At 38.6% G+C, this 23,644-nt stretch overlaps 3 protein-coding genes across 5 annotated transcripts in view; 2 read left to right on the forward strand and 1 right to left on the reverse strand.

Moving 5' to 3' along the window:
- Positions 1–877, forward strand: part of pycr3 (pyrroline-5-carboxylate reductase 3) — a 26,569-nt gene extending 25,692 nt beyond the window's left edge. Inside the window, exon 9 of the mRNA XM_062027961.1 lies at positions 746–877. The gene's annotated coding sequence lies outside the window, so the exon portion shown is untranslated. The remainder of the gene's footprint in view (positions 1–745) is intronic.
- eef1db (eukaryotic translation elongation factor 1 delta b (guanine nucleotide exchange protein)) overlaps positions 1–10,883 on the forward strand; it is a 20,954-nt gene extending 10,071 nt beyond the window's left edge. For 2 of the 3 annotated variants that reach the window (XM_062027957.1, XM_062027956.1), the window contains exons 2-9: positions 746–1,842; positions 2,182–2,308; positions 2,417–2,488; positions 5,716–5,800; positions 5,932–6,038; positions 7,944–8,144; positions 8,220–8,414; positions 10,782–10,883. In XM_062027957.1, coding sequence (XP_061883941.1) covers positions 746–1,842; positions 2,182–2,308; positions 2,417–2,488; positions 5,716–5,800; positions 5,932–6,038; positions 7,944–8,144; positions 8,220–8,414; positions 10,782–10,820 — 1,923 coding nt within the window. In that variant the 3' untranslated portion in view covers positions 10,821–10,883. The remainder of the gene's footprint in view (positions 1–745; positions 1,843–2,181; positions 2,309–2,416; positions 2,489–5,715; positions 5,801–5,931; positions 6,039–7,943; positions 8,145–8,219; positions 8,415–10,781) is intronic. The other variant, XM_062027958.1, reaches the window with a different exon arrangement.
- LOC133635133 (E3 ubiquitin/ISG15 ligase TRIM25-like) lies at positions 10,880–23,603 on the reverse strand. Its single transcript, XM_062027959.1, has 9 exons — positions 23,460–23,603; positions 19,875–20,267; positions 18,446–18,541; positions 18,143–18,361; positions 17,882–18,029; positions 17,757–17,798; positions 12,354–12,425; positions 12,041–12,279; positions 10,880–11,900 (listed from the first exon to the last, which is right to left on the reverse strand). Exons 2-9 carry the CDS (start codon positions 20,235–20,237, stop codon positions 11,607–11,609), a joined length of 1,473 nt encoding a protein of 490 aa, XP_061883943.1. The 5' UTR covers positions 20,238–20,267; positions 23,460–23,603; the 3' UTR covers positions 10,880–11,606.
- Between the last annotated feature and the right edge of the window lie 41 nt (positions 23,604–23,644).

Consider the following 23,644-nt stretch of genomic DNA (forward strand, 5'->3'; position numbering starts at 1 on the left):
AAGGTTGAATGTAATTTAGAAAAAGTTGCAATGTTGACTAATAAAACAAAACTGTTTTTTTTTCTTTCAAACTGTCGTTGCTCAAAATATAATATTGAATCAAAATCAATGTTATTATGAATTATTGACCTATCCAAGGTTCTGATTACTTCACATCAAATATTCCACTAAGAAAAAAAATTTTGGTGGAAGATTTTGCAAATTTGGTAAATAAATAACCCAAAAATGTATATTTTGTTGTTTTTTTACTGTACCGAAAATGAACCGAACCGTGACCTCTAAACCGAGGTACGTACCGAACCGACATTTTTGTGTACCGTTACACCCCTATTATTTATGTTTATTTAATATTTAGAATGCATTTAAAAAAAACATCCGTCGTCTTATATTTCATAATGATTGTGAAAGATAGGTAAAATTCCCCAAAAAGTGCAGTTCCCCCTTAAATACCAGACATATGGTCATGTATTGGAACTACTCAGACATACAGTACGTAGTTAACCTCAATGCTAACTCTTATTCAGATAAAACAATAGTTTGATTACCTGTCTATAGAATATTCACGTTTCCAGTCATATGGACATTTCTGTTTCTGTAAATATGATCAATGAGTCTGCAGAGTGAGAAGTGATCTTTTTAAGTGCATGTGTGAAAGAGGCTTTAACTATCCCTCTTTTGCCTTAATTCCTTGTGCTTTTCTCCAACTAATCCACAAGCCTTTTCTTTTTCCTCTAACTGATCAAAGATGTCAAAGAAGACCCCCCGGTGTTCTGCAACGGATCTGTTGGCTCAAATGACTTCCGCCCACAGTCAGGGGGATCGTTCAAGCGACGTGGTAGCCGAGGCTAGAAACGAGGCCAGCTCCAACCACTCGACGTCATCCTCTCCGGAGAGCGCAAGCTTGAATGGAAATGGAAAGCGAAATGGAAAAAGGCGTCGCAGCAAGAAGCGCTCCTCTAAACCTGAGAGCGGCCCCGAGGGCAATGTCAACAGCAAAAGTGAAGAGACATCTGATGTAAGCACGAGGCAGCCGTCCGACTGCAGAGCTGGACTGATTGGCCTGCAGTCCGAGTGTGCCAACGTGTGGTTCGAACGCGGCATCTACGAGCAAGCAGAGAGCCTCAACCAGTGCTGGCTAGCAAGCTCATCCAAAAGGACCGCTAAGCTAAATGGCTCATCCCAAGATAAAAAGCCCCACTCTACTAAGGCATCGCGTTCCGGGAAAAAAAAAGACTGTAAACAAGCTGGGCACCAACTTGAAGCCATGCAGCCAACTGACTGTCAGATCTCCATCACACCCAGAACACCCGATGAAGGGTACCAGTCTCAAGCTCCCACACCAACTTCTGTCACACCAACCACTCAGCAGCCGGTTAACGGACACGCCCCCATTATGGCGGAACTCTTCAGAAATGTTTGGCTGGAGAAGCCGATGTACGATCGTGCCGAAGCTACCTTCTACCAAAATCTGTACGGCAACAACTCATCCAAACCGTCCTCCTGCGCCGCCACCCCGAGGAACACCGGCCCCTCTCCAAGCCTCGTGGAAGAAGAGGAGGAAGTGGCGGTGGAGGAAAAGCGAACGGTCTCGCAGGCGAAGGCGGAGGTTTTCCACGCCCTGCACCCCATCCAGGAGGAGGAGGAGCCGGTCGAGATGCCTGACAAGCAGGAGAGGCAGGATCTGGGCGTCTGTTTCTTTCTTCACGCTGACAGCGAGCGCGTGTGGTTGGACAAGTGGCGCTTTGATGCAGCAGAGAGACGTTTCCACGTGGATGACGCTGCCGTGCCAAAGAAAGGTTGGACGCCCAAAACGACCGACTCCACTGTCCGACCAACGGAAAAGTATGATTAAAGCTGGAGAAGGGATCCATTTAGGCATTTCTCTTCCTTTCATTCCTTTTCCTCCTCATTTACTTTTCTTTTCATGCAAGTTGGAAGCACACTCATCAGATTTTGTCTTAATTCATTACTTCTTTTGTTTGTTTTTAGTTTGATTTCCCATTTTTTTTGGACTGATCGTATTATGTGACATTACATTTCATCACACACGTTTTATATATGATTTGTTTTGGAGTTGTTAACGCTTAAGACTAGTGCATCATGTCTTTGCAATTAGTCACCCTAACAGTAATACCTGCACAGTTTTGTTCATACTCCCCACTCTCCTTCCTTCTTTTCTAGAAACATGAGCGCCGTCAACTTTCTGGTCCAGGAGAAGATCTGGTTTGACAAAACTCGCTACGATGAGGCCGAAAGGCGTTTCTTCGAGCGCGTGAACTGCTCCTCACATACAGCACAGGCAGTCTGTGTACGTGGCATATTGCAGTCATACACAAAACACCCCAAAGCTCAGTCATGTTTACTTGTATTATAATGCAGCATTGTTTATTATTTCTTCTCTTTTGTCTTTCTCAAGGACGTGGGAGCTAACACCATCCTTCAAGACATAGCCCGGGCTCGAGAGAACATCCAGAAGTCGCTAGCAGGAGTAAGTACAATTGTGCTTTTTAATTATAAAACAAAGTAAGGTGCTGCTTTGGTTTTCGCACAACCCACTTTTAATATGATTTGGTTTTTGAGGAAGAATTTCGGTTTTCGTATAGCATCTCGGTTATACTAAGGCCAAACATTGTGCGCAACAAAAAACAGTCATCCTTCGTTTATAAACGGCCAATTGGCTTCAGCCTTGACCGTGGTAAACAAATTTCTGTGAAGTAGGATTGTAATTAATACATTTTATTAGGGAAGTCCGATAATATCGGACTGCCGATATTATCGGCCGATAAATGCTTTAAAATGTAATATCGGAAATTATAGGTATCGTTTTCAAATCTATCGGTATCAGTTTCAAAAAGTACAATTTATGACTTTTTAAAACGCCGCTGTGTACACGGACGTAGGGAGAAGTACAGAGCGCCAATAAACCTTAAAGGCACTGCCTTTCCGTGCCGGCCCAATCACATAATATCTACGGCTTTTCACACACACAAGTGAATGCAAGGCATACTTGGTCAACAGCCATACAGGTCACACTGAGGGTGACCGTATAAACAACTTTTAACACTGTTACAAATATGCGCCACACTGTGAACCCACACCAAACAAGAATGACAAACACATTTCGGGAGAACATCCGCACCGTAACACAACATAAACACAACAGAACAAATACCCAGAACCCCTTGCAGCACTAACACTTCCAGGACGCTACAATATACACCCCCCCGCTACCCCCTACTCTTAACCCCGCCCACCTCAACCTCCTCATGCTCTCTCAGGGAGAACATGTCCCAAATTCCAAGCTGCTGTTTTGAGGCATGTTAAAAAAAATAATGCACTTTGTGATTTCAATAATAAATATAGCAGTGCCATGTTGGCATTTTTTTCCATAACTTGAGATGATTTATTTTGGAAAACCTTGTTACATTGTTTAATGCATCCAGCGGGGCATCACAACAAAATTAGGCATAATAATGTGTTAATTCCACGACTGTATATATCGGTATCGGTTGATATCGGAATCGTTAATTAAGAGTTGGACAATATCCAATCAGTGTGTGAATGTGTGTGTGTGTGAATGGGTGAATGTAGAAAATAGTGTCAAAGCGCTTTGAGTTCCTTAAAAAGGTAGAAAAGCGCTATACAAGTACGACCCATTTACCATTTACCATTAATATCGGAATATCGGATATCGGCAAAAAAGCCATTATCGGACATCCCTACATTTTATATTGTCATACGTTTTACATTAAAAACATTGTAAATATGTTTTTAACATAATTAGAGCCCCCTAGACATGAAATAACAGCCATATAGTCACTTTCACACCCGTTTCACCCAATATAGTATCTTTGAGTGCATTCTAATACTCACCGGTCGGGATGGGTTCCGTTTACATTTGAACTGATACGGTACCAAATTCCCAGTATTCCAGGAAATTGGTACCGAAATCGATAATACTCAACGGCACACATTTGGATCTGTATGAAAATTTTGCAATTTTATAGTCACAGAGGAGACGTACAAATACTATTTTACATAGCCAATATGGACAATTTGAGATGTCCGATAATGGTTTTTTTGCCAATATCCGATATTGTCCAACTCTTAGATACCGATTCCGATATCAACCGATACCGTTATATACAGTCGTGGAATTAACACATTATTATGCCTAATTTTGTTGTGATGCACCGCTGGATGCATTAAACAATGTAAAAAGGTTTTCCAAAATAAATCAACTCAAGTTATGGAAAAAAATGCCAACATGGCACTGCCATATTTTTTATTGATGTCACAAAGTGTATTATTTTTTTTAACATACCTCAAAACAGCAGCTTGGAATTTGGGACATGCTCTCCCTGAGAGAGCATGAGGCGGTTGAGGTAGGGGGTAGCGGGGGGGTGTATATTGTAGCGTCCCGTAAGAGTTAGTGCTGCAAGGGGTTCTGGGTATTTGTTCTGTTGTGTTTATGTTGTGTTACGGTGCGGATGTTCTCCCGAAATGTGTTTGTCATTCTTGTTTGGTGTGGCTTCACAGTGTGGCGCATATTTGTAACAGTGTTAAAGTTGTTTATACGTCCGCCCTCAGTGTGACCTGTATGGCTGTTGACCAAGTATGCATTGCATTCACTTGTGTGTGTGAAAAGCCGTAGATATTATGTGATTGGGCTGGCGCGCAAAGGCAGTGCCTTTAAGGTTTATGGCGCTCTGTACTTCTCCCTACGTCCGTGTACCACTCCGTACGGAGGCGTTTTAAAAAGTCATACTTTTTGAAACCGATACCGATAATTTCCGATATTACATTTTAAAGCATTTATCGGCCGGTATTATCGGACATCTCTATTCAATACCCATCCTTACTAACCGGTAGCCTGGAAGATCCTCTCAAACACTGCCAGTAAGATTTGGTATCGGGGGGGGAAAAATGACATTGTAGAAAAAGTTTTATTGGCACCGAAACAAGTTTTGGCAACAAATAAATACAAACACTGACAAAATACTATATTTTTGGTTGATATTTTTTTAAATTATGACATGTTTTTGATGCAAATATTCATAACTTTGTACACTTTCATTGTATTTGTGTGTTTTACAGGTTTTTATGATCAACTTTTTTTTTCCACATTACCTTTTTTTTAACGGTTTCAAACTAATTGGAGGATTTTAGCGTCAGGGCTTACAACAAGTTTACCCGGAAGCAGTTTTACTAGACTTGGGCTTGCAGGTAAAAACACCGGCGAGGCAGACATATAGCCGGGTAGAGCGGCCATCCAGAAACTTGAGGGTTCCTGGTTTGATTCCGGCTTCTGCCATCCCAGTCACTGCCGATGTGTCCTTGGGCAAGACATTTTACCCACCTTTCTCCCAATTCCAGGCTTCTCAATGTAAAGCGCTTAAGGACAATTGTGAAAAAGCGCTATATAAATATAATTATTTCATTCATTCATAAAGAAGCCTGATTGGCAACCCGGAACAGGTGTGCCCAGATTGCCAATCAGCGACAGGTGTTTGGGCGTCTAACAATTTAGGAGGATTTAATTGGAAGAGGCTGGTATTGGCACATAGGCTACAGCTAGACGAGTGGTCGGAAGAGTATGATCCAACCCATTGGCTGGTTCTAGTTTTGGACCCGGGATCAGTCCAGGCTTATGATGATGATGGTTAAACTCCAGCTCTGCTCGCTTACCAACAAGGGTTTGGTCTTGTTTTGCAGAACGCTTGCAGCAGCAACACAACTGACCAAGAAATGGCCACCAGAATAAAGAGCCTGGAACTGGAAAACCATAGCTTACATCAAGGTGAGTTTTTACAAATATTCCAAGTACAGTGACATTTCATACAGTAGGAAAATGAAAATATTTAATATAACTATATAAATACAATTTTTTGACACTTCAAACTGCTACTGATTTCCACCGTTGTGTTGTAGTGGTGCACGATTTAAGAGCAGCACTGTTCAAGCTGGAAAGTCGGGTAGCAGTCCTGGAAACATCCCCTGTAGCGGTACCATCAGCTCCTTCACTCCCCTACACAAATGTAAATATAAAATACTCATCACTTTGGTCACGATGAGGAGAACATAAAATATTCAGTGCTACACTTCTTACTATACAGTAAAATACCATTATTTTGGAGTTTTACCTAATTGTTGAATGTCTAGAATTTTTGTTCGTAGTAGATGTATAAATGTTCATAATAGAACAGTAAGAAATGACATGAACATAAGTAGTCGCAGCCTTTTGGATGCACATTTTGGTCAAGTGTGAGAGCTTTTATGAACAGTTGTCATTCCAAATCCTGGACAATCACCTGAATTGACCACAGCTGTGGAAACATCTCAAGATGAGTGGAGACGTGATGCGTCTCAGCTACAGTTTCAGCTTCATCACAAATGCTGTGAATACTTATGTACATGTATATTGTTTTTTTAATACATTTGCAAATATTACAGACATTTGTCATGTTGTAAGACCTGTTTTGTAGAATTTGATTAAAAAGTAACAACAGGTACCATAATGGAATTAGGTTTAAACTAGGGGTGTCCTGATCCTTAATTGATATTGGTCTGATATCAGAAGAAAATATGATCGGATTATATTGGTTTGACATTTGAAATCTCTGACATAAGCACTGTAAAACAAGCAGGCCTACATACAGCGTGTTTACTTGTGCAAAGTTAGACAGCCAATTAACATCTAAATGTCCTCTAATAAACACACACGTTTTTAGTGAAGTCATTTACAAAAGGTAAACATGGTACACTAGAGGCTACTCAGCGCTAGCAGCTACACAACAGCTAATCACACAATAGCTCACAAGCTAGATATATTAGTGTCAAACAGCACAATGGTCGATATAAACCTGTATGAAATAATTTTACTTGCATATTACTTACAGATACAAAGTCTCCAATGCTGACGCGTGTAAGAAAGCATCCAGTAACAAATGTGACTGCATCATTCAACTTACTGTATTGTGATCTTAATTTAACTTATTATTGTGGCCACTAGGTGTTGCTAAAAACAATTACTACAGTGCAACTTAAAGACAGTTTAAGTCCATTCCTGACGGTTAATAAGTGTTTTTCATACCTACTATTGTTCGTTAATTTAAATTGATCAAGCCTTTTCTAACATTTAACACTATAAAATAATAAAACTATGTATGAGCTACTATGAACATACCAATCCATTATTTATAAGTTCTAATGTGTTTAAAATATTCTGATATTGTGTTTTTAAAAACAATGGAAATTATGTTTCGACTGAAGAACATTCTTCCAGCTTGTATTCTTAGGTTATTTCAATTAAGAAGAGAAAGCTATAAGTTACAGGGGGTATTGATTTTTGAAATGGGTAAAGTAAAGAAGGAATATAAAATACAAATGTATTTCAGTTTTAGGAGTTAAATGGTGGAACAAGCTCAGTGATGAGCTGAAGACTTATAGTTCTTTGTGAAGGTTTAAGAAAAACTTGAAAGGTGAAATAATTGAAAATGTATAAAATATAGTAACAATTACTTTCATCCCATTGATTTTTTTTTAATTTTTAACGCTGATGTTCCAGGCAATCTAATTTTCAGTGAACGTATAGGATAGGCAAATATAAGCTTTGGCTTCAGCCTATTCTTTTTTCGGTCATTGTGTGTAAATGTGTATGATTGTTAAATATGTCTAATCTGTACTGTTAAACTGGTCACACAAAATTGTTGATTATATGACCGAAATAAACTTTTCATTTCATTTCAGTTGTGCTGATATCTTAGTGTAAAAATCAATATCGGTACTAGTCAATTCTCAAGGCTCCAGTATCGGTATTGTATCAAAAGTGAATAAATATATCAGGACACCTTAGTTGTAACAAACTTGTGCGAAAAGTAAAATACTGTGAATACTCTCCTATTAAGTTGTATTTTTGTAATACTATGTTTTACCGTCTTCAGGGCACTACCATGCAGCAGAAGACTATCGCGCCTGCAAAAGAAGAAGAAGAAGAAGACGACGACGATTTGGACTTGTTTGGTAGTGACGACGATGAAGAGGCGGAGAAACTGAAAGAGCAGCGGTTGAAGGAGTATGCGGAGAGAAAGGCCAAGAAACCCACCGTCATCGCCAAGTCCTCCATCTTACTGGATGTCAAACCAGTAAGAACCTCCTTAAAGTAGATTTGATTACCAGGGAGCCAAAGCGCTTTATGGATGACACGTGTGTCTCTTCAGTGGGACGACGAAACCGACATGGCCAAGCTGGAGGAGTGTGTGCGCTCGGTGCAGGCCGACGGCCTGCTATGGGGCGCGTCCAAGCTGGTCCCTGTGGGGTACGGGATCAAGAAGCTCCAGATCTCCTGCGTGGTGGAAGACGACAAGGTGGGGACGGACTTGTTGGAAGAGGAGCTCACGAAGTTTGAAGACTACGTAAGTTATTTTTACTACTTTAAATGGACAGAGGTGGAAACATTTACCAAAGGGACTCTTATCTTTTTCTGCTAAAAAATTATTAAACATAGAAATTAGTTATTTCTTTAGATTCAAAACATAAAATACTTGATCTGAATAATTCTGTAGCTGCTGTGTATCAGCAAAATAGTCGCAGCCCTTCATTTCTTCCACATTGTGTTGGCGTGACAGTCTACCTCTACATTATATACCGGAATTTCCGGACTATAAGCCGCTACTTTTTCCCCTCGTTTTGGTCCCTGCGGCTTATACAAGGGTGCGGCTTATTTACGGCCTGTTCTTCTCCGACACCGACGAAGAGGATTTCGGTGGTTTTAGTACGCAGGAGGAAGACGATGACACAATGATTAAACACTGACTTTTCATATACCGGTAGGCTGGTTCTTTTGATAACGTACAGGCGAACACTTTGTATTACTTTGCACCGTTGTATTATTTGTACTCTGCACGAATGCTGTTCGCCATGTCAAAGATGTGAAAGTTTGATTGAATGATTGAAAGATTTATTGTTAATAAATGGGACGCTTTGCGTTCCCAAACAGTCATCTCTGTCCCGACAATCCCCTCCGTGGTTGCAGGAACCCCTATATACTACGGTAATTACACATCAAAACCCTGCGGCTTATAGTCGGGTGCGGCTTATATATGGAGCAATCTGTATTTTCCCCTAAATTTAGCTGGTGCGGCTTATAGTCAGGTGCGGCTTATAGTCCGGAAATTACGGTACATATTAATAATTAGGGGTGTCCAGTGTTTCCCACACATTCATTTATTTGTGGCGGCCCGCCACGAAAGAATTACGTCCGCCACAAATAAAAAATAAAGTCCTGTCCAGCTTCTCAGGCAAATCATATAGTTGATGTCGATGCCCATATAGGCTGTTCAGATTTACTTTACAAAAGAGAAGTGTAGGATACTTCTCTTGTTGCCTTATTTGTATTTGACCACTACTGTTTTCTGTTTATTTGTTACTGACTGTGGCAGGACACCTCTGCCTCTGTTTCACTTTATGTTGCTGGTAAATAATATGGTTGTAGTAGTAGGCTAAAGTTAAATTATTTAGTATGCACTAATTAAAGGGGCAGAGCTTTAAGAGACATTTTAGCTTTTATATTTTATAAGATATATTTTTTGTAAGAACCACAATTAATAAATATTTCAGTGAATAACTTATTGTTCAAATCTGTATATAAATATGTATATAAACTGTTGTAATTATATTGTAAAATGGATGGATGGACGTTTAAAACAAAACTGTTATTAATTAGTAAGTATACATTTTTTGAGCCTTTTTAGAGAAAATCATATCATTGTAGTAAATTATGCAAATTACTCGATGTCATGGTGACCACGCCCCCACCGCCACAGGTATCTTGGCAGTTTATGGGAAACACTGGTGTCCCAATCCAATATTGCTGTCGTACACCGGTCCAATATCAGCTTGCATCTAAAATCTCCGGCATGAGCTTGGATACAAGCAGTCCTACAGCATGTTTACTTGTACAAAGTTAACATGTAAGGTCCAACCTTGTGTTTATTGAAGGACATTTTCTTCTGTTTGTCAAATTATTTAGAAAATGTAAACGTGGTAGGCTAAAGACTACTAAAGTGGACCTGGGTTGGATTTTGCCTCATCCCTCATTGAAGGCGTGACTGAAAAATCTGTGAGGAATGCACTACCGACCTGATAAGTGAGAAAGATGATACAGTATTATTTGCTCACAGATGCTACCTGCAGCCAGTCCTGGCTGGTCCCACTACTTAATGCTTCAATCAAACGCAATATTCTCACAGGAATTTAGTAAAAATACATGACTGACTTTAGGAGCTAGCAGCTACACATCTAAGCAGACCTGGACATACGTAATAAGTGTCCTTAATTTAACAACATTGCAGTCTAAAACAGCACGTGTTAATATAAACTAGTATCAAATAATTATAGTTACATATTTCTTGTCAATCTTAAAACCCTAATTACATGGAGTTATTGTACATTTTTTACTGAGGAAGCAAAATTACCTTAGGAGGTGTATATTTTGGTTGTTGGATTTTTTTCTTTCTGCTTTCAATTTTAAAAAAAATTGTTCAGCAAATGTCTCCCAAACTACACTTTGGACACCCCTGCTGAACATTAGGATTGTCTCAGAAGATTTTTTTATACTTTAAGGTATTTTAGTATATATATATATATATATATATATATATATATATATATATATATAAAAGCTCAAGAAAGTGTAGAAATATTAGATGTATCTACTATAATCGTATATAAAATATTTGCATCAAGACTAATTCTAGTGCTTTTCTGTGGTTGTATTTCAGGTTCAAAGTGTGGACGTTGCGGCGTTCAATAAGATTTAAATGTCGTACTATAAACACTCCATGTGTCTTTGTGTCCATGAATAAAAAAACTCTTGCACTGAAGCGTGTCTCGTTATTGGCAAAGGCTTGTATTGCTTTCAAAGTAAGAGCACAGGTAGCATCTGTGCTGTTTTATTAATCACTTCCACCACAATATTATTTATGGATATGTAAAATAATCAAATTAGCAAAAATATCCACTAGTCTTTGTATTTCACCCAAACTTACAAGAGGCTTTTCAAGCTGCAACTTCTTTGGCACTATAGCTGGCTAAAGTCTGCTCTGTATTCATTTACCGGGTAGACTCATGATGCCATAAACACTTAATGGGCCTATGTAAATGTGTGCAAATGAATACATGTACTGTTACATCCTTAGTCAAGAGTGCAGTGTTAAAAAAAAAAACTTAATTTGAATTGACATAATGCTGAGGTCTTCTAATAAATATTACTACTTCAAATATAGCAACATAAAGGCACAAAAGAATTCAGACATTTTCTCCTATTTTAAAATAGCTAGCAATTAACATCAAATGTACAATTAGGTGATGTGTGCTATATAACAGGTTATATTACGTACAGAAGGAGCCTCAGCATACTTGCATATATTGTAACAATGTAAGATGCCATGTTGTACAGAAATATACTATATGCATGCAACATGTTGTACAGGAATGTAATACTATATAAATATAAACGCATGCGTGTGTATATATATATATATATGCATACATATATGTAACATGCTATGTTGTAGACTAGAGGGATATCAGCTTATATGTCCATGTCAGTCAACACAGGTGAGGTTAACGGAGGCCCCGGTGCCGAGCCACACAGCCGGGTACAGAGGCTGGTCAAAGTTGGTCTTTATTTGGTGCAGTAGCTTGATTCCTGCAGGTGTCACCGAGTAGAAACACAGCACTCCCGCGTCGTGGTCCAGGAAGACCCCGATTTTGTGCGATATTGTGGCGGAGGGAATGCTGACCGTATCGTCGCCATGGGTGAAGGTGAAAGAGGAAAGACCGCAGAGAAGACTCCACGATAGACTGTTGTGTCCAAGCCTGCTTTCGTTGGACGTCCCCTGAACGCAAACAAATCATAAGATCTTCAAGGGGATGCTGGAGCCTACAAGCCAGAGCACCACGGTACCTATTTGCTAACCTCTGTACTGTAAACAAAAATGATCGTCGTTTATGCCTCGTCTTAAACAAAGCTAGTCACCTTTCTCTTGATGTTTTCGTAGGCGAGTCCCAGCGCCACCTGCTGGCCATCCCAGTCAGCTTCCCAGTAACAGCGTCCTTGCAGACCTTCACGGCACATCGCCTGAGCCCAGCCGTCAAAGCGCTCGGGGTGGACCGGGTAGGACTGCACATCTCCTGTCCGACCCACCGCACGGTTCCCTTCGGTCAGCGACAGCTCCTGGTGCGCCGTAAAAGGGTCCCAGGAAAGAGGATGGAAATCTAAAGAAAAGGCATACTGATGACATGAGGAAGAAAGAGCCGCTGTTACTGGTGAGAAAACCACAACTACTCACATCGAAGCAGATCACTTCTGTCGTCCAAAGGGGCGACGCTTGCAATGTAGGAATTCTTCACTGTCACACGTCCTAAAAATGAACATTCAATCTCTCGACATCAGCAAAAACATAACATTAATTATGAAATTATTCTCTTCACTGCATCTTTTAAATATGTGGCTTTTATATAGACCTAGCTACATGTTTCTCTATAGTAGATCATAGTCCTTGTTAGGGATTGCCGATATTATCGCTCGATAAATGCTTTAAAATGTAATATCGGAAATTATCAGTATCTGTTTCAAAATTATCGGTATCTGTTTCAAAAAGTAAAATGTATGACTTTTTAAAACGCCGCTGTGTACACGGACGTAGGGAGCAGTACAGATCGCCAATAAACCTTAAAGGCACTGCCTTTGCGTGCCGGCCCAGTCACATAATACCTACGGCTTTACACACATACACACAAGTGAATGCAAGGCATACTTGGTCAACAGCCATACAGGTCACACTGAGGGTGACCGTATAAACAACTTTACAAATATGCGCCACACTGTGATTCCCACACCAAACAAGAATGACACACATTTCGGGAGAACATCCGCACTGTAACACAACAGAACAAATACCCAGAACCCCTTGCAGCACTAACTCTTCCGGGACACTACAATATACACCCCCCGCTACCTCAACCTTTCCACAACTTGAGTTGATTTATTTTGAAAAACCTTGTTACATTGTTTAATGCATCCAGCGGGGCATCACAACAAAATTAGGCATAATAATGTGTTAATTCCACGACTGTATATATCGGTATCGGTTGATATCGGAATCGGTAATTAAGAGTTGGACAATATCGGATATCGGCAAAAAAGACATTATCGGACATCTCTAGTCCTTGTAAACCTCATTATAGAATACAATTAAAACCTTTTGAGAAAAATTATGATAGAGGAAAGCATTCAGTCTTTAAGTAAATGAAGTAATTTTATCTTACCATTTATATAGGGTGCCATATTTTACACTCGTATATTTTCAAAATAAAATTAATACTTTGACCGACTCGTTACTTTTGTTTAGACAAAGTATTATGATACAGAAGTACAGTGGAACCTCAACTTACAAACCCCTCTATTTGCAAACATTTCAGTTTACAAAGTTTTAGACCGCTGCAAATATGCTGCTTCATTCATTCATTTTGTGTCCTGCTGGAAGCCATTTTGTGCCTGCTCGTATTGAAGTGATTGAGGAAGCCGGCTTCGTAGACGACAAGCTTTTAAAAGTGATGAGATTGGACTTTGCTGGACAAAAATGTCAGAGCAGATTAATTTCACAGCGGAGGAGAAGACTATCTCTTGGTCAGCGGCGCCTCTTCCAAGTGCACACACACCTCCTCCCTCCTCTGTCTGCTCATTTCTGTCCTCTCATGAGCTGCTCCTCTGCAATGTTAATGTACTGTAAGTGGATGTTACTTTTTAAACTGTTTATTACTGTAGCAATATGGTTGTTAAAGTTAAGGATTTTTGCTCATGGGGGACTTTTTGTGTATGTGGCAGAGCAGCGCATACAGCACACTTCTTCAGCTTGTTGTTGTTGTTTTGACTTGTTAACAGAGACAGTTGATTAGTCACCCTCTTATGGTTGGTGTACTGTATAGTATAGCACTTTATGTTGTGTTCAAAATGTCCAAACCAATTAAGTTGGAAAATCGAGGTTCCACTGTATAATGATGCTATATCAGGGGTCACCAACGCGGTGCCCGCGGGCACCAGGTAGCCCGTAAGGACCAGATGAGTAGCCCGCTGGCCTGTTCTAAAAATAGCTCAAATAGCAGCACTTACCAGTGAGCTGCCTCTATTTTTTAAATTGTATTTATTTACTAGCAAGCTGGTCTCGCTTTGCTCTACATTTTTCATTCTAAGAGAGACAAAACTCAAATAGAATTTGAAAATCCAAGAAAACATTTTAAAGACTTGGTCTTCACTTGTTTAAATAAATTCATTATTTTTTTTACTTTGCTTATAACTTTCAGAAAGACAATTTTAGAGAAAAAATACAACCTTAAAAATTATTTTAGGATTTTTAAACACATATACCTTTTTACCTTTTAAATTCCTTCCTCTTCTTTCCTGACAATTTAAATCAATGTTCAAGTAATTTTTTTTTTTTATTGTAAAGAATAATAAATACATTTTAATTTAATTCTTCAATTTAGCTTCTGTTTTTTCGACGAAGAATATTTGTGAAATATTTCTTCAAACTTATTATGATTAAAATTCAAAAAAATTATTCTGGAAAATCTAGAAAATCTGTAGAATCAAATTTAAATCTTATTTCAAAGTATTTTGAATTTCTTTTAAAATTTTTGTTCTGGAAAATCTAGAAGAAATAATGATTTGTTAGAAATATAGCTTGGTCCAATTTGTTATATATTCTAACAAAGTGCAGATTGGATTTTAACCTATTTAAAACATGTCATCAAAATTCTAAAATTAATCTTAATCAGGAAAAATTACTAATGATGTTCCATAAATTCTTTTTTTTATTTTTTCAAAAAGATTCGAATTAGCTAGTTTTTCTCTTCTTTTTTTCGGTTGAATTTTGAATTTTAAAGAGTCGAAATTGAAGATAAACTGTTTCAAAATTTAATTGTAATTTTTTTTCGTGTTTTCTCCTCTTTTAAAGCGTTCAATTAAGTGTAAATATAATTAATTATTAATAACATAGAGTTAAAGGTAAATTGAGCAAATTGGCTATTTCTAGCAATTTATTTAAGTGTGTATCAAACTGGTAGCCCTTCGCATTAATCAGTACCCAAGAAGTAGCTCTTGCTTTCAAAAAGGTTGGTGACCCCTGTGCTATATTATAAACTGGATGTTACATGTACAAGGACTATTTTTAAAAAAAAGATATTTCACAACTTAAAAAAAAATTGTTGAGTATGAGTAAACCCAATTGTTACATGTTACGTCTTGTTTTTTTGTTCATCATTTAAGCTATTGAGTAATAATAACCAGTATATAGTGGTGCCTCGGGATACAAGTGCCTCAGCTCACAAGTTTTTACAATCTGTCTCTTGGCGGCTTGTTATAATATTATCAAATGGCGGACATTTATACATAAAAATATGTAGAAACTGCTGATGGTTTTAGTTTAAACTTGTGCTTTTTATCATGAAAGTTATTTAATAGAGTATTAGTAATTAGTATACATTTAAGTTCAAACAAGTTGGTAAAAGTTAAGTGAAAGTACTTGGTTTTAAAACATTTTTATTTAGCACATGTATTGTCTAGTGCATGTTGAGACAAGACTACTTTAAAAAACACTTTAGTACATTTTTAGTTATCACACTTTTCGCTGCTCAGATGTGATTTACATCCAAACATGGACATATTTCCAACTTGTAAATAACTTGTTTTTTTCAAATCAAATTTTTAATGCTGTTAATCGTCAAACTGTTTTTCCTTGTTTCTAAAACAACAATAAATGAGAGTTTTTCTTAATTCAAGAAACTGCCAAAAGCCAAGTAGTTTAACTTTTACCGCGACTACCAAGTATGCCTTCTGTGTACTTTATGCTAAATTGAAAGCCCTGAAAGAGAAATAATAAAAACAAAAAAATTCCAACTGAAATTTCAATGGGCCTACTATGTGTGCTGCAAACCTTTGGTCCCAGGGTTGATTGAAGCTAAAAAATGTGCATAAAATGTTAGCATGCTATTGTTAGCTTATTATAATGGGAACTGTTAGTATACAAAATCCATAAACCATTCATTTTTGGTTTAAACCAGGGGTGTCAAAAACTATGGCCATCATCTTGTGGACAGCTTGAGTAATTCAGGTCAATGACCATGAATTGTGTTTCGAAGTGTATGTAGCACAGCATTTACTTATATGACTCAATCCAAAGGACTTTCCGTACTCATGGCGCAAAAAAAAAAAGCAAAACACTTTCCACACTTATCCGTGTTTGGCGCATTTAAGCTGCTGGATATTTCTGATTGTTTGCAAAACTTTGGAGGTCGTCACGGAAGTAAACAAGGTATGAGTTGAATTTTCACATACTCTTAATATCCAATTATAGTATTTATTATACATATTAATATACAGTAAATATGTACACATATATACTTAATGCATAGGCTATTGTTACTTTACATGCAGTCGGCTTTTGACCTCCGGCCAATTTTTTTTAGCCCAAGTCAAAAAGTTTGGACACCCTTGGTATAAATTATCAGAATTAGCGAAAATTCTAGCATGAAATGTTAGCATAATAACATAAGAAAAGTTAGCCTACTTCTAAGATGGTGACAAATATGAGAATGCATGATTTTTAGGTTCAAATTAATAACATTTGCTAAAATACTAGCATTAAATGTTGGCATGCTAACGTTAGAATGATAACACAGCAAAAGTTAACGTACTTCTAAGGTGTCACCAAGTATCAAAATCCATGATTATTACATTCAAAGAAATACAATTTGCTAAAATACTTGCTTAAATGTTTGCATGCTAATGTTAGCATGATAACATAGGAAAAGTTAGCATACTTCAAGATAGCACCAAGTATCATAATCAACGATTTTTAGGTTTAAATGAATAAACCTAGATACAATTCGAGCATAAAACATTAACATACTAACGTTAACATGCTAACACATTAGAAGTTGGCAACTTCTATTATGGCACACAGTTTCAAAAGCCGTGTTTTTAGGTGTGAATACAATCAATTTTGATAAAAAGCTTACATAAAATGTTAGCATGTTATAATGGAAACAGTTAGCATACATGCTAGGGCTGCGAATCTTTGGGTGTCCCACGATTCGATTCAATATCGATTCTTGGGGTCACGATTTGACTACCGTATTTTTCGGACTATGAGTCGCAGTTTTTTTCATAGTTCATAGTTCCGGGGGTGCGACTTATACTCAGGAGCGACTTATGTGTGAAATTATTAACACATTACCGTAAAATTTCAAATATTATTTATCTCATTCACGTAAGAGACTAGACGTATAAGATTTCATGGGATTTAGCGATTAGGAGTGACAGATTGTTTGGTAAACGTATAGCATGTTCTATATGTTATAGTTATTTGAATGACTCTTACCATAATATGTTACGTTAACATACCAGGCACGTTCTCAGTTGGTTATTTATGCCTCATATAACGTACACTTATTCAGCCTGTTGTTCACTATTCTTTATTTATTTTAAATTGCCTTTCAAATGTCTATTCTTGGTGTTGGCTTTTATCAAATAAATTTCCCCCAAAAATGCGACTTATGTTTTTTTCCTTCTTTATTATGCATTTTCGGCCGGTGCGACTTATACTCCGGGAGCGACTTATACTCCGAAAAATACGGTACATAAGTTGGAGAAATATAAACATGGCGTACAACATATGATACTTTATGCTCACCTTTGTTTGACTTCTCTGACTGCAGCATGTTGACATTTTTTACTGTGAAAAGACAACAAACACGTTTGCAGTGCAGCTGTCAGTATAATCAACAATAACAATACATTAGCGTTTACAATAAACACCTGCGGCGCTGATGTTGGTAAACTGTGCGTGGTAAAAAGTCTGCAGGTGTTCCTTCATGTCGGAGATGGATCTCCTCACGCCGCCAAAGGAGACGTGTGGATTGAGTGTCAGAGAACATTCTTCTGCTGCTGGACTGCAAAAGGTATTCTGCACACAAAAGTCGATCAAGAACCCTTCAAACAACCTTGGAAGATCCCATTACTGATCCAGAAGAGGTCGATTAAAGAGGTTGATTAAAAAGATTAGAATTTGTTGCTTACGATCAGATGCTGATCCTGCGATCCTTGCAGCGCGGCGTCTCGCTCCTTCAGCTGGCAGATTTGTCGTTCCAGGCGATGCAGCAGGTTCTCGCAGCGAGTCGACTCCGCCTTCTCCTGAGCCCTGATGAGCGCCTTCACTTCCACACGACGGTGCTCCAAAAACATTTGCAGCTCCGCAAAGATCCTGCTGGCGTCCTTGACTGCTTCCTTGGCGCGGTGCTTAAAAATATGGTACATAAGGTTTGTTATTATCGTAACATGTCCAAAATGGACAGATGGTAACGTGTGGTGTTTATTACTTACAGAGAAAGACTTCAAGTTTTGTTTCAGTTGCTGAACCTCACGTTCTTTCTCCATAATTTGCTCGCCGATGTTTCTACGCATTTCTTCAAAATGTTTCTATGGCAACGAGAAATCAAAAAGACTACTTTTTTACTACCATATATATCAAACTATATATTCTTACCACAGTATTCAGCTGTCAATGTATTGGTTTATTTATATACATTTTATTAAATACATTATTGCAGTGGTTTTAGAAAACTACATCAACATTGCTTCTTTTCTCCCCCACAAATAAATGAACATGTAAATAAACAATAACTATAATGGCACTCATATATTATTTATTAATGAATTGATTATTAAATTATGTTGGAAACCGCATATTGAATGTATAAATGGAAAAATATCCAAATCCATTGCTATTCTTTATAAAGTAAAACACATGCTGAATAAGAAATGTCTGCATATGTTATATTCTTTTATTTTTCCATATTTAACATATTGTTTAAGTTTGGGGAAATGTTTATAAAACAAACATAGACCCAATAATTAAACTTCAAAAAAGGGTCATTAGAATAATACACAAAGCGTGTTACTATGAACATACCAATCCATTATTTATAAGTTCTAATGTGTTAACATTTTCAGATATTGTGTTTTTAAAAATAATGCTCTCCCTGAGGTGTGTGTGTGTGTGTGTGGGGGGGGTGTATATTGTAGCACCCGGAAGAGTTAGTGCTGCAGGGGGTTCTGGGTATTTGTTCTGTTGTGTTACGGTGCGGATGTTCTCCCGAAGTGTGTTTGTCATTCTTGTTTGGTGTGGGTTCACAGTGTGGCGCATATTTGTAACAGTGTTAAAGTTGTTTATACGGCCACCCTCAGTGTGACCTGTATGGCTGTTGACCAAGTATGCCTTGCATTCACTTATGTGTGTGAAAATCCGTAGATATTATGTGACTGGACCGGCGTGCTAAAGCAGTGCCTTTAAGGTTTATTGGCGCTCTGAACTTCTCCCTACGTCCGTGTACACAGCGGCGTTTTAAAAAGTCCTACATTTTACTTTTTGAAACAGATACAGATAATTTTGAAACCGATGCCAATAATTTCCGATATTACATTTTGAAGCATTTATCGGCCGATAATATCGGCAGTCCGATATTATCGGACATCCCTACTTTGGAGCGTTTTTTGAGTCAATTTCATTGTTGGCATTGAAAAGGCCCGCTCTCAGTGCTGCTGGTTGATTGCTGCCTGGATTGGCAACCGGGCGTGACGTCACACGCAACCGAGGTACCAAAACATGGTACCGTTGGATTATACGTGAATCGGTGACCGGTAGTACCGGCGGGTGGTGCCAAAAAAGTATCGGATTCGGTACCTATTCCTAAACTTGTCACTTGTAAAATGTTAATACATACAGCTGTAAGGTCGGTGTACATCTACGCACCTCCCCAAAGGTCCTCCCTGCATGGACTGAGGACACATCAAAAGTGGGATGCTCAAAGCCTTGGGTCATGGAGAACGCCGGGTCCTGGTAGAGGGGAGGAGCAGATGGACCCTCACTTAACTGTGCAGCCGCCAGTCTTTGGATCATCTCTGTCAGCAAGGTGTTCCTGCCCAGGGTCGGTCTGGGGCTGACGGTGGCTCTGCAGTGTGGACAGCTGCAGACCATTTGACTGTCCCAGTAGCTTGTCAGGCAGCTCTGGCAGAAGCTATGACCGCACGGGATGCTGACCGGGTCCTTCAGCACTTCCAAACATATTGAACAGCTGAACTCGGCTGCATTCAAATCGAAATGGGCTTGAGCCATCGTAGCGGAGTGAAGACGGGACACCAAAACCTGGAACAGGTAGGGAAATCACAAAACCTTTACCTATTTTTTCCCAACAGTACAGTGGATCCTCGACTTTTGAGTGTTGTCTCTCGGCTATTGCAAGCCAAAATTTGAGATACAAGCATCCCCGCCAAAACATCTGCCCTTACTCGCTAGCATTAGCTGATAGCAAGCTTTGTTTCCCCACCATTGGATTGACTGATTGATTGAGACTTTTATTAGTAGATAGTACAGTACATATTCCGTACAATTGACCACTAAATGGTAACACCCGAATAAGTTTTTCAACTTGTTTAAGTCGGGGTCCACGTTAATCAATTCATGGTACAAATATATACTATCAGCATAATACAGTCATCACACAAGTTAATCATTAGAGTATATACATTGAATTATTTACATTATTTACAATCCGGGGGGTGGGTTGTGGAGGGGGTTGGGGCGGGGGGGTTAGGTTTGGTTGATATCAGCACGTCAGTCATCAACAATTGTATCATCAGAGAAATGGACATTGAAACAGTGTAGGTCTGACTTGGTAGGATATGTACAGCGAGCAGTGAACATAGTGAGCTCAGAAAGCATAAGAACAAGTATATACTTTTGATTATTTACAATCCGGGGAGGTGGGATGTGGTTGTAGTTGCCTGGAGGTGTTCTTTTAGTGCGGGTTTGAAGGAGGGTAGAGATGCACTTTCTTTTACACCTGTTGGGAGTGCATTCCATATTGATGTGGCATAGAAGGAGAATGAGTTAAGACCTTTGTTTGATCGGAATCTGGGTTTAACCTGGTTTGTGGAGCTCCCCCTGGTTGTAGTTATGGCGGTCAGTTACGTTATGGAAGTAGTTTGTCATGTACTTTGGTATCAGGGAGGTGTAGCGGATTTTATAGACCAAGCCTCAGTGCAAGTTGTTTTACTCTGTCCTCCACCCTGAGCCAGCCCACTTTGGAGAAGTGGGTAGGAGTGAGGTGTGATCTGGGGTGGAGGTCTAGAAGTAACCTGACTAGCTTGTTCTGGGATGTTTGGAGTCTAGATTTGAGGGTTTTGGAGGTGCATGCATAATCGAAAAAGGAGGAAGAAAGTGAGTGTGAAGGACAGTCCGTAGAGGAAGAAGTGGATGACATTCATTGAATTAATTAAATAAATTATAAACGTGTGTAGTCGATTTGATAAAGAAGTCTAGCCAAAGATGTTAAAATTATATCAAAACGGCAGGACATTTATCCATGAAAATATGGAGAAGCTGCTTTAAGGAGATACAGTAGAAGTCCGCTCTCCAAGGTAAATACCAGTGTTTCCCCACACATTCATTTATTTGTGGCGGCCCGCCACGAAAGAATTAAGGCCGCCACAAATAGTTTTTTTTTTTTTTTTTCCAGCTTCTCAGGCAAATCATATAGTTGATGTAGATGCCCATATCGGCTGTTCAGATTTACTTTACAAAACAGAAGTGTAGGATCAAGATTTTTGGAGCTCTTTGTTCAGTGGATCAGATGTTTGATGAAGCTTTGTGTCTATCTACCACCACTACCGTTTTCTGTTTATTTGTTACTGACTGGCAGGACACCTCTGTCTCTGTTTCACTTTATGTTGCTGGTAAATAATATGGTTGTAGTAGTAGGCTAAAGTTAAATTATTTAGTATGCACTAATTAAAGGGGCAGAGCTTTAAGAGACATTTTAGCTTTTATATTTTTTGTAAGAACCACAATTAATAAATATATTTCAGTGAATAACTTATTGTTCAAATCTGTATATAAATATGTACATAAAGTGTTGTAATTATATTGTAAAATGGATGGATGGATGGACGTTTAAAACAAAACTGTTATTATTAATTAGTAAGTATACATTTTTTGAGCCTTTTTAGAGGAAATCATATTGTAGTAAATTATGCAAATTACTTGATGACGTCATGGTGACCACGCCCATAGCCGCGCCACAGGTATCTTGGCAGTTTATGGGAAACACTGAATACTGTACATTACTACATTACATAGTTTCATAAAACTACTGTAGTTGGTTGTAGTACATTCTATTGTATTTTTACATACAATATTTCTTATCTAAAAAATTATTTTTCTTTTTAAAAAGGCATGTTGCATGTTCAAACTGTGCTGTTTTGGGAGCCAGTCACTGATTGAACTGATTTTAATTCAATGAGCGATGTTGAGTTGACTCGCCTCAATACTGAGATAGGCTCCAGCACTCCCCGCCCCCCTGAAAGGGATAAGCGGTAGAAAATTGGATGGATGGAATACTGTACCAATACAGTCAATACATCAAAATGTCATCTAATAGTGTTTTTTAACCTTTTTTGAGCTAAGGCACATTTTTTGCGTTGAAAAAATCCAGAGGCACACCACCAGCAGAAATCATTAAAAAACGAGTTGACAGTAAAGAGTCGTTGTCGCAATTGTTGGATATAAATTCAAACCATAACCAAGCATGCATCACTATAGCTCTTGTCTCAAAGTAGGTGTACTGTCACCACCTGTCACATCACGCCATGACTTATTTGGAGTTTTTTGCTGTTTTCCTGTGTGTAGTGTTTTAGTTCTTGTCTTGCGCTCCTATTTTGGTGGCTTTTTCTCTTTTTTTTGGTATTTTCCTGTAGCAGTTTCATGTCTTCCTTTGAGCGATATTTCCAGCATCTACTTTGTTTTAGCATTTAAGAATATTTCAGTTTTTATCCTTCTTTGTGGGGACATTATCGATTGTCATGTTCGGATGTACATTGTGGACGCCGTCTTAGCTCCACAGTAAGTCTTTGCTGTCGTCCAGCATTCGGTTTTTGTTTACTTTGTAGCCAGTTTAGTTTTGTCCTGCATAGCCTTCCCTAAGCTTCAATGCCTTGTCTTAGATACCTTTTTACCTGCACGCTGCCTCCCGCTGTTTCCGACATCTACAAAGCAATTAGCTACCTGCTGCCACCTACTGATATGGAAGAGTATTACACGGTTACTCTGCCGAGCTCTAGACAGCACCCACACTCAACAACAACACATAATTTGCAGACTATAATTACTGGTTTGCAAAAAATATTTTTAACCCAAATGGGTGAAACTAGACAATCTTCCACGGCACACCAGACTGTATCTTACGGCACAGTGGTTGAAAAACACTGATCTAATACATTCAATACAGTAATAATACGTTCCCTATAAACAGAGGTTTAGCAAATGAGCAATTTGACTCACCAGTCACGATGTGTTTCAATCGGTGCACTTGCGTACCTACACTAGTCTTTTGAGTATTTATAAAATAATGACACTACAGTACATTGTCAGTACCCGAATGTTGTGCTGTACTCAAACCATTGTGTTGTTCTCGAAAGTCGCCATCTTGGTTACGTAACGGAAAAGGCGGGACTTATTAAAATATA

This window comes from Entelurus aequoreus, linkage group LG19, assembly GCF_033978785.1.
Source record: "Entelurus aequoreus isolate RoL-2023_Sb linkage group LG19, RoL_Eaeq_v1.1, whole genome shotgun sequence".
Lineage (NCBI taxonomy): Eukaryota > Metazoa > Chordata > Actinopteri > Syngnathiformes > Syngnathidae > Entelurus > Entelurus aequoreus.

What these genes read in the sequence shown, in the direction of transcription:
- LOC133635133 (XM_062027959.1), bottom strand. Translation starts at nt 20,237, where the DNA reads ATGGCTCAAGCCCATTTCGATTTGAATGCAGCCGAGTTCAGCTGTTCA. An exon ending in AAAACTTGAAGTCTTTCTCT is followed by an intron (nt 18,362 to 18,445) that starts GTAAGTAATAAA and finishes CATATTTTTAAG; the next exon opens with CACCGCGCCAAGGAAGCAGT. An exon ending in CAGAAGTGATCTGCTTCGAT is followed by an intron (nt 12,280 to 12,353) that starts GTGAGTAGTTGT and finishes CCTTTTCTTTAG; the next exon opens with ATTTCCATCCTCTTTCCTGG.